The 10,715-nt window shown below is 53.8% G+C and overlaps 1 protein-coding gene across 1 annotated transcript in view; it reads left to right on the forward strand.

Moving 5' to 3' along the window:
• The window catches only part of TAF4 (TATA-box binding protein associated factor 4), a 157,298-nt gene that overhangs the window by 50,786 nt on the left and 95,797 nt on the right, over positions 1 to 10,715 (forward strand). The window contains exon 5 of the mRNA XM_023741421.1: positions 1 to 99. Coding sequence (XP_023597189.1) covers positions 1 to 99 — 99 coding nt within the window. The remainder of the gene's footprint in view (positions 100 to 10,715) is intronic.

Here is a 10,715-nt window from a genome sequence, read left to right on the forward strand (position 1 = left end):
CCGGCCTCCGGGCCACCCTGACGCCCACCGTGCTGGCCCCGCGCCTGCCGCAGCCGCCGCAGAACCCTACCAACATCCAGAACTTCCAGCTGCCCCCAGGTAAGTGGCCGCCCCCCGCGGGGAGGGGGCGGGTCTGCGCACGCCGCCGAGTTCCGGGAAGTGCCGGCACTCGCGGAGACGCTAAGGTCACCTGTGTCTTACCCCGCGGGCGGCGGTCTGTTTGATTGCGATGCAGGGGCTGGGGCTGCACAGGTGTAGCCTCTAAACAGGTGTTGTGGCAGCCCGGGCTGGGGGGGGAGGGGTGTGTGTGGGTATGTGTACACTTGTCTGTGTACATATGCGTCTGTGTGTGTACATGTATGTATGCGTATGTGCACCTGTGTATGTCACTACTCCTGTGTGTTCACATATGTCTGTGTGTGTACATACCCTGTGTGTGTCTAATGTATCCCCGCGTGTATATGTACTCTTGGGTGTGTTTATGTCCATCTGTGTGTGTGTTCGTACCCGTGTGTATGTGCTCCTGTATGCGTAACAGACTCCTCTTTGTATGTACGCTTGTGTGTATGTGTGTGCGTACACCTGTTTGTGGATGTATACCTGCATGTGTACGTATAACTGTGTGTGTGTATGTAGTCTAGTGTGTATAATGTACCCCTGTGTATGTACATTTGTGCATGTGCACTTTGTATGTGTGTGTGCACGCCCAGTATGGCTGTGGGTTTCCCACCCATGACATCTTGGTCTGTCACTGTGTGTCCTGCATTGCTTGTTGCCAAATTTCACAGTTTGGCTGCGGTGGACTCGTAGTGGGGTGGCTGGCCTTGTGTGCCCCTGCCCCCGTGGGCAGCAGTAGCAGCGATGGCAGGGACAGCTTATTTCCTTGTCTGGAGGGTGGGCCTCGTGGGAGCCAAGTGTACTTGGAACTCGGCTGGCTGGGCTTCCCCTTCCTCGTGTCTAGCCCGTGTCCCCACCTGACTCCTTTCTGCTCCTTTACCATCTGGCTCTGTTAGGTGTCCTGAGACGGGGCTGGAGAGACCCCTCCCAAAGGTGCTGTCATGGCAGGGTGGCCTCTCTGTGGGAGCTGGGGTGGCTGGGCCCCCAACACTGCAGCTTCTAGTTCAGCTTGAGCAGAATGCTCCAGGCACACGTCCTTCCTGGTGGCGTCCTTGTCTCAAAACTACACTCGAGTATCAGCTTAGCTGCAGCTGTCATGCTCAGTATTTTCAGCTCAGCGTGGACCTTGTCAGGAGCGCCTGGTCAGTTCTGTGACTCTTGAAGCCCTTGGCGGTCAGAGGCTCTCCAGACGCTCCAGTGAATCTGAGGGTGGTTTGAACCCAGAACGTTTGCAGAGGGAGGCTCGGGAAGCAGAAGCTGCCTCAGCCTTCAGTGTCTCTCTGCACAGGCTGCCGCCGGCCCTGCAGCTGATGTTTGACAGTGAGGGATTCCCTGAGCTGCCGGCCTGTCGCAGATCGTAGAGGGAGTCGCCTCCTCCTTCCCATCCACTCCCCCGGCCTTCAGGGCTGTGGGCTCAGCCGGAGGCTCCGCCCTCGCGGGTCACATGGGCGGGCGCAGTTGTAGCGGCAGCGGCAGTAGTGAAGACCGCCATGCCCACGGCGCCCCTCCCGGGGCCCTTCCTGCTGTCTGGAGCAGGACCGGTCGCTTTGGCAGAATTTTGGTGTCTTAGGAAGAGGAGGAGGGTTAACCCGTCCGTGTGAGGGTGGGACGGTCCAATTTTCGGCCAGCGCGGGGAGGTTTACAGCCCAGGCTGTCTCCATGGTGCTGCCGAGAGGAGGGGCTGCAGCAAACTCCGGGTGCTGGAGCGTTTGTGGAGTGTTTCAGTGAAGGTCCGCTCTGCTTGTGATGTGTGTTTTCGGCCTTTTAGTGAAAATACGTCCGACCTTTAGGAACGTTTGGCAGACGTAGTTCATGGCTGTAGTGACTTGTGTGAAACGTCAGGCTAGTTTTTAGGCACATACCTTTGTGTCTTTTTTAAAATGTCCCTGAGCAGTCCTGCCTTTTCGGCACTCTCCTTCCATGCGTCTCGGACTTCCCCCACGCTGCGGTTCACTGTTGAAAACTGGGGTGAGTCTTGTGGGAAGGGAGGTTTGGGAGACCTGTGCGCTGTCTGACTTCAGGGCTGGAGAGAGGCTGAGCTGCGCCGGGTGGTCCCTGAGACCCGTGGTTTGTCCAGTCACCTGGGGCTGGCTGGGCTGCCTTGCTCTGAGGCCAGCGCAGGTGGAGCCCACCTCTTTGTTTTTGCTGGGGAGGAGGGAGCAAGGTTAGGAAGAGTGCTCTGTTGTGTTTACCTCATCTCAGTCAGCTCTGGGATGTCTGCATTTGATAAGCAGACAAACCCTTGGAACAATCCGTGAAAATGCTCATTCTGTGCATGGGTTCTCGTGAGTCTGCATGTCTCCACGTCTGTGATTGCAGAGCAGTACATGCTGACATCAAGTTACAGATGTTGAAGGCTGTGCTTCCAGGGGGCCAAATGCTTTCTGGAAATCAGATTTACATCCATCCGTTTACATCCCCACCTTCAGCTTATCTGCTTATTAGGGACCCTGCTTAGTTACTTCACTTTACTTTCATGACAACAGAAACGTAGTTAAGGCTGAGCCGTGCCTGTCCCAATCCAAGGTGTAAATCGGAACGATTTGTACATACACGCAACATCACGTAATCGGTTAATCAGAAATATTAAATTTTTCTAGTTGATGCTTTCTCTGTGTTGGAAACTTTCCTCATAACAGTGTACGAAACTGGGGTGGAAGTGACTTAGGAAAGCATGTCTTGCTCGGCTAACAGCCCGTCATTGTTGCGGCTCAGTGATGCCAGCTTGCGGGGGTCCTGGGGAGGGTGAGTTTTCAGAGCTGCACCAAGGTGTCAAGTGCAACCGCAGGTCTGTGGCAATTGGAGTCGTGTGTGAAAAGGGCTTGTCCCTTGCAGTCCATTCCTTCAGATAGCTCCCCCAGGTCCAGGGTGGAGAGCTGAGGGACACAGATTTCACTGTGATCACCTTGGGGGCAAGTCGTAGATCTTCCACACATTAGATCCTCACGGCTCCTGTTTGTTGAATTTGGGTGCAGCAAACAGTCTGGATCAAGTTCTTTGCCAGGATGGTTTTGTGTTGTTCTTGTGTGCTGTCTAGTTGATTCCAACTCAAAGCAACCCTGCAGGATAGAGTAGAACTGCCCCACAGGGTTTCCGAGGCTGTGATCTTTACAGAAACACATCGTCAGGCCTTTCTTCTGCAGAGCTGCTGTGTGGATTTGAACTACCGACCTTCCAGTTAGCAGCTGAGCGCTTAACTGCTGCACCAGGATGGTTTCGTGCAGAGATATTTATATTACTGCACTTGTATTTGCTCATTAAGGAGCCCTGGTGGTGCAGTGGTTAAAGCGCTCAGCTGCTAACTGAAGGGTCAGTGGTTGGAACCCACCAGCTCCTCCACGGGGGAAACACATGGCAGTCTGCTTCCTTAAAGATTACAGCCTTGAAAACTCTATACGGCAGTTCTACTCTGTCCTATATTTAGACATGAGTGGGAATCGACTCGACAGCAGTGGGTTTGGGTGTTTGCTCTTTGGAAGGTAACGGAGTCTAACTTTACGTACTCCGCGATAACTGGAAAATGTAAGGCGCCTTCGGAGAGGCTCCCGCAGCAGAGACGCTGTCCCGAGTACGCTGAGAAGCACTGGTAGTTCCGCACAGTTTAGAATAGTCGTAACGGCAGCGTAAGACAGTGATGATAGTTGAAAGAAGGGAAAAGTGATATTTTACCCAAACTAGCATAGGCGTAGATGACTTTGAAACATCTTTTCAGATGGGCATTCATGGTAAGGACGCTCCCTTCTGAGGGTAATCTTTTGGCACAGTTAGCATTTCTGCTAATACCTGAGACCTCTGTTTATGCGGCTGTTGTGGAGACTTTGCTCTCCTGTTGGTCTGAGAGGTTTGGCCAGGTGTGGGTTCTCACTCCCAGGCAGAGAATCATCTCCTGCCTGTAGACCTAGATACCTCGGCCTGGGAGCGTGTGATTGCTCCTTATCGTAGAATGAATGTTTCCAAGGTGGATCCGCTTCTGAGGACAGGTGTCCGAGGCATTGGTTCTTACGTCAGTGAAGGTGTTAGCTATTGGTAGGGAGAGGAGAGAGAAAGCCCCCGTTGTGGGTGAGCTGGGATTCAGTTCTGGGAGGCCTAGTCTGCAGCTGAGGGGCAGAGGGTGGAGGGCTGCCACCTCTGAAGTTAGGGAGGCCGGAAACGCTGGTGGCCAGCTTTAGCAGCAAGTTCTTCGGCACCAGGGACATTCTTAGAAGTCCAGATGTTATGACTTGAGGACGTGCCTACTGTTGGACCTCGGACAAACCATACTGTTTCTTGGAGCTTCAGTTTCCCAGCTGTGGTGGGGGCTGATCATTCTGTCAAGCAGCAGGGTTCCGCCAGGGAGGACACACGCACAGGTGTCAGGTGCCGCTTGCTGTTAGTCATGCCTTCTCCCAGTTCCATCCGCTCCCCGCCGTCTCAGATGTGCTGCTGCAGCGAAGGTGGTGCCGTCCCTTGAAGATGGTGTGTTCCAAACAGAACCGCTCCCGTGGAAGTGCTCTCTGTGGCTGAGCGTCCGTGGAGGTTGGTGGGCTCTGTGGGCTGAGCCTCTTCTCGCGTTCACAAGAGATGGCCGAGGTTGGCGTGGGAGCTGGTCTGGGCAGAGGGCGTGCCGTCTGTTGCAGAGAGCGCGGACTTGGGGCAGGGGACTCATTCAGGCCAACGGCATTAACTGACTTTTCCTCTTGATAGGCTTAGGTAACAGTGATATTTAAAAGAAAAAAGAAAAATAACTTCTTGGGAGCCGGCACAAGGCCAGCGCTGGGCAGCCCCACTTAGTGTAGAGCAAAGGTGGTCTCTAAGCATTTCCCTTCTGCATGGCCGGCTCTCAGGGGACGTCCTTGAAGGGGCACAGGGAGCGTCTTCATCCTTGTCTTTCTGTCTGGCCTCGTCTGGCAGTGTCGGTTGTCTTGGGGTGAGCTAGGAGGATTTGTCATGCTCATGCAGTGGGTGTCTCGGGAGCTCATGGGGGTTTCGGTTTAGCCACGGTTGGCCCACGGGGCCCTGAGGAGACTGGGGTCTTTGACTGCCAGCTCCGTCGGAGGGTAGTGTGCTGTGCTTGGTGGCGGGTTGTCTGTTTGAAGAGAGGATGGTTTTCCAGGTTGTTCATACTTAGCTGTTTGCCAGGCAGGCCCCCGGGACCCGGTGGGTGCTGGTTGGGAAAACGCTGTCCTAGCTCAGGTGGCCAGGGAGCTCGAGCGTAGGCCAGGGGCCTGTGAGGCCAGCCTGTGCTTCTCCAGAGGCAAGTGTCCAGGTGGCCCTGGCTGCCTGCATTGTCCTGGAGCCTCCTGGGCTGGAGTTGGGGTCACTGGGCTCCCAGTTGTGCTGTGGGGAGTTTCCCATGGAGAACCTACGCGGGGTCTCTGAGAGGTGGCTGGCGGTCCCCTCTCCAGCAGTGAGGTGTCATCAGAACAGTGCTGACCCGGTTCAGACCCTGCCCTAGAAGTGAAGTGGCTCAGAGGAGCAGAGCACAGGGGTGGGCGAGTGTGCTTGTGTATGTGTGTGCATGCGTGCGTGAGCGTGCACGTGTGTGCTCCTGTGCTTGTGTGCGTGTGCATGTATGCACGCGTGTGCGTATCGTGCTGTGTATGTGCATGCGAGTGTGTGCGTGCATGTACACGTGTGCCTGTGGTGCATGTGTGCTCACACGTGTATTCACGTGTGTGCGTGTTTCCTTGATTTCAAAATAAAATAAAGGCAGTTTTCTAGTATGCTTCCACAGCTTCTTTCCGTGTATGAATTTAAGCTTTTCTCCATTTAAACGATGAATTTGAAGAAAGGTTTTATAAATAGTATATGTGAGTTGATCAAAACATAATTAACAACTGGTTCCAAAAATCTCGAGGCAGAGATTTGAAAGGACTCTGGAGAAACTTGCCTGAGATTGGGGTGACGTGCTTAGTTCTCAGAATCCCTTTCACTCCCCAGGATGAGCAGGGGTCACAGCTTGTCCTGGGCTCTCAACTTTGGAATTTGTCTTGACTTGAGGGTGGCAGCCTTTGCTTCATCAGGCCTTTGGTGGTAATGAAACAGTTAAGTCGAAATAACGGGAAAGAGAGAGGCAGCCTTCTGTTCCGGGTGCTGTGCCCCTGCTGAGTCCTTTGGTGTGTGTCTTGTGGGTCAGAACTTACACTTTAAAGCCCTGGTGAAGTAGATCCAGTACTACAAAGTCACGTTTGAAAATTCAGAACTTTATATTTCTACGGGGAGTCCCTGGGTGGCGCGAACGGTGAGCGTGCTCGGCCGCTAACCGAAACATTGGGGGATCGAGTCCACCCAGAGACACCTCGGAAGAAAACTCAGCCGTCGAAAACCCCCCGGAGCCCAGTTTACTCCGACACACGTGGGGTCACCGGAGTCGGGATCAGCCGGATGGCAGCTGGTCGGTTGGTTGGTATATTTCTGCGGTGGGGCCGTGTAAACGCTGAATTAAAAGCTTTGATTTGTATACATCCTTGAATATCCACACCAAGGAATTAAAACTTCAAACGGGACAGAAATAGAGATTGTCCACAGTTTAGGCAAAACGCAAGTTGGAAAGGTGCACAGACTCCCGCCGCCCCATTTCTCCCATTTCCCTGGGTCCCGGCTGCCCCGGCCTCAGCTGCCGCAGGCCCCTCAGCCCAGAGTGTGAGCGGGTGCAGGCAGGGACCGCGGTCTCCATAGCTCAGGTGTGGGCGTTATTCTCACCTCTTGTTCTCCGTCCAGCAGGGAGGGCCTGGCTGGGACCTTCCGATCTCTTCCACTTTGCAGTTTAGGACGGTGAGCTCAAAGCTCAGGGGGCTGCGTCTGGAAAATCCGAGAACAGCTGTCTGTGACCACATCACCTTGGATGTCGGGTGTTAGAGATGGGATGAGCAGTCAGAAGCCTCTGCAGCTCTTGTGGGCCTTGTTTGGGGGTCAGAGGTCGTGGGCAGAGCAGGACGTTAAGCAGGAGCAAGGCCCTTGCGATGCTACAGGTGGCCGGCCAGGACTGTGCTGGTGGTTATCGGGGGGTTTCCCTGGCACACCCCGCAGACGTGTTGTGGGATCAGGTGATCTCACTGAAGGCACTTTGCAAAAAGAAGGTGCCGGAAGGAGAGCTGTGATGGCGTGTTGGTGGCACCCTTCACAGAGTGTGTGAAAGTGGGAAGGTGTCTGTTTTCGTTTTTAAACTTTGCATGAAAGTATGTGGACGGCTACTCGTGAAAAGTTTTTAAAGGAACTTTTTAATTTCACAGGGGAACCTTTTCTTCAGGGTTTTAAATATAGTCTATGTACAGATTTACTGAGGGTAGAACACCGAGAATTAGCAAACAGCAAATAACGAAGAAGAGCCGTCTTCCCATCAAGCTGGATCTTTGCAACAATGTTCTCAGATATTAGTATCTGAAGCGTGAAGCATGAGTGAGGCAGGAGAAAGGGAAAGCATTCTTTAAACATTTTTTATTTTATCAAGGTAAAATATGTACAGCAAATTTTGCCATTCTAACCGTTTTTAAGACTGCAGTTCAGTCAACCGTCACCTTCTCTACAGGAGGGTGGTTTTGATTTGATTTTTTATGTAACCATGTTGTAAAAACCAGTCATTTGAAAAAGATTTATTTTCCTGTGTGCTTTTTCTCGTTGTGAGATGAGTTTGTATTCACTGTAAGAAGTTTGGAAAGCAAAGAAAACGGTGAGAAAGAAGTTACTCAACAGTTTGGGAAGGATCGTGTGGTCTGCGTCTGTGTGTACGTTTCTTATTTTTACAAAACTGGGCTCCCCTGTGACCTTGCGGTGTGACCTGCTCTGTGCTGCAGTGGTCTGCCCCCCCCCACCCCTCCATGCTCTGACTCTCTGCCCTCCTTGCCACCAGGTAGCCCCCGTGGTGCCCGAGAGTGGGATGCAGCTGGTCAGCCGATGTCTGCATGACCCTCAGTCAGTGCCTCTGAGTGGACCTAGCCTCTCCAGGCTCTGATACAAATTGCTTTCCAGAAGGCTGGGCCAGTTTACGCCTTTAAAATTATTAGAACCATCACCAAAGTCTTCCTTTTTAGAAATCGGTACCCTTTAACTGAGAAAACTGTATCTTGTTTTGAACTGCATTTTTTTGGTAAGTCGTGAGATCATGCCCTTTCCGTACGATGTCGGCAGTCTTTGGTGGTGGCCGTGGCCTGTTTGTGCTCCATTATTCTCGGGCGTGTGTCAGGCCAGTGTGCCAGGCCGACACGGGAGCTGGGGGCCAGCTGGGGGCGTCCCGAGGCGGACCAAGCCCCTGTCTCGATGGCAACGGGTTTGGTTTTGTTTTTTTGGTATGTGACTCTGAGGAGCTCTGGTAGTACAGTGGTTAAGTGCTCAGCTGCTAACCAAAAGGTTAGTGGTTTGAACCTATCCAGCGGCTCCATGGAAGAAAGGCCTGGTGATCTGCTCCCATAAAGATTACAGGCAAGAAAACCCCATGGGGCAGTTCTGCTCTGTTACGTGGGGTCGCTATGAGTCAGCATCAACTTAATGGCACACAGCAATGACAGCACTTAACAAGGGGGCCGGGGACTTTGGGGGACACGCAGCAGGCTCCATCCCGTGAACTCTCAGGCCAGGGTGGGGCTTGGTGGGGCCATCGGTCAGTCAGCACACATGAGCACCAGCTTCAGCTTGGCCCTCCACAGGGGCTGTGATCTGCCGAGAGTCAGCTGGCTCTGGTCCTGGCCGCTGCTGTCCTGTGGAGCCGTGTTTGGGAGCCACCAGCAGGTCAGCTGTAAGGTGCAGGGGCCGGGAGTGTGATTTTTAAACAGAACGTCACTAGCCACACCCCCAACATCGTTCCCAAAATAGCACTTTACCTGTTATCTTCAGCTTCGGACACCCTGAGTTGGACACCCTGGTTAGATAACAAGTCACTTTTAGCAGCTTAGAAACTTAGTTCAGAACATTACTTTGAAAACTCTGGAGTGATGGTGAGGACAGCCTTCGAAAACTCTGGAGTGATGGTGAGGACGGCTTCTAGACGGGCTGAGCCTGCTCTCCCCGGCAGGGTCGGGGAGGTCCGTGTGCTCTGGGCTGGGTTCTAGCCCCGCAAACGCTGTGTCCTCGTGGACAATGACCGCATAGACCAGGGCTGCCTTCTCGGCACTCAGCGTTTTCACCTCTGACACCCGCTGGGCTGGGGGCCCTGAGGCCCTGAGTCTGAGCTGGTGAAGGGCGGTGGTCCCCTTCCATCGCTGGGTGTCCCGCAAGCCAGGCACGCCCACTCCTGGGTCTCTGGATTGGGTTGGGATGGTGCGGACGCACCGCCTGGGGAGGCTGCACGGCCCCACTGACCGCTGAGCGCTCTGCTCTGTCGGCCACCGCGCTTCCCAGCCTGGCTGCATCGTGGTGCTGGCGTAGGCGGCCTGGTGTGACTGCCGTCGCTGGTCTGCGGACCTGCCCTGTGGGCATCGTGCTCTGAAGAGAGCTGCAGCGTGTGCCCAGGCCTGGCTTCCGGCTTGCAAAGCCACAGACACAGCCTTGGGGAGATAGGCAAGGGGTTTGTCTCTTGCAAGATGGGGCTGCGAACACTTGGCTTCGTGTGGCTAGCTCCGAGTGACGTGCATGAGGACTAGAAGTGAGCCCCGCTGTGTGTGTTCTCACGGCCAGATCGCAGATGCACGCCACGTGAAAGTGCAGGAATGACGTGCAGTGCAGCTCCGTGTGTGTCACTAGGACAGAGCATGCACTCAGCACTGCTGTCCCTGTTCATATGTGTACTAGTGTACTACATGTATACGTGTGGGGCTGCAGCACCGCTGTGTCCTGTTCATACATGTACTAGTCTGTGTATACGTGTGGGGCTGCAGTACTGCTGTGCCCTGTTCATACATGTACTAGTCCGTGTATATGTGTGGGGCTGCAGTACTGCTGTGCCCTGTTCATACGTGTACTGGTCTGTGTATACATGTGGGGCAGCATATGCTCGGAAGAGGATGTAAGTCGTCCTGAGGATGTACCCCAAATTCTCAATATCAGTTGCTCCTGGGAGGCTGGCGTATGGGAGTAGGTCTAGGGATGGAATCAGCTTGTGTGTAATTGTTCACTTTTTTCAGAGATTGGAAACAATGATAATTTTTAACAAGCATTTTTTCTGGGCAGGTGGTACCTGGGTGTTTATTTTATTCTTGTAGTTCTCTGTGTTTTACAACTTGTTTTCTTTAAAGAAAACTCACGGAGTAATTGTCAGAGCTGCTCAGTGGCGTGTCTTTGACACGTGCCTGGTGGAGCCACAGAGATGGGGAGGGTGAGGCCTCGGTGATGCAGGTGTCGCTTGTGTGACCACAGCCCCCTAGATGGGTTCTCTGCTTGGTCCTTACTGACCTGCTTTGTCCCCTGCTCGGTGGCTGCTCCACTGAAGGACTTCCAGGGTTCCGGTAGAAAAAAGTCTCGACTCCTTAATGGCCTGTGCGTGCTTGCCAGCTTCCGCAAAGCGCCCATAGGCGGTGGCTCCTGTGGTTTCACTGCTGTCTTGATTGTAGATGTCAACCGAGTTTAGGGAGCAAGTTGAGGGTCAGACCAGGGCTGTGTTACTCGGCTCTGCCTTTTAGCATCAGGCGTGGAGCGTGGCGCGGCCCTCCTCCCCTCAGCGTCAGGCGTGGAGCGTGGCGCGGCCCTCC

The sequence above is a fragment of the Trichechus manatus genome, unplaced genomic scaffold (assembly GCF_000243295.1).
Source record: "Trichechus manatus latirostris isolate Lorelei unplaced genomic scaffold, TriManLat1.0 scaffold00008, whole genome shotgun sequence".
In the NCBI taxonomy this organism is placed as follows: Eukaryota; Metazoa; Chordata; class Mammalia; order Sirenia; family Trichechidae; genus Trichechus; species Trichechus manatus.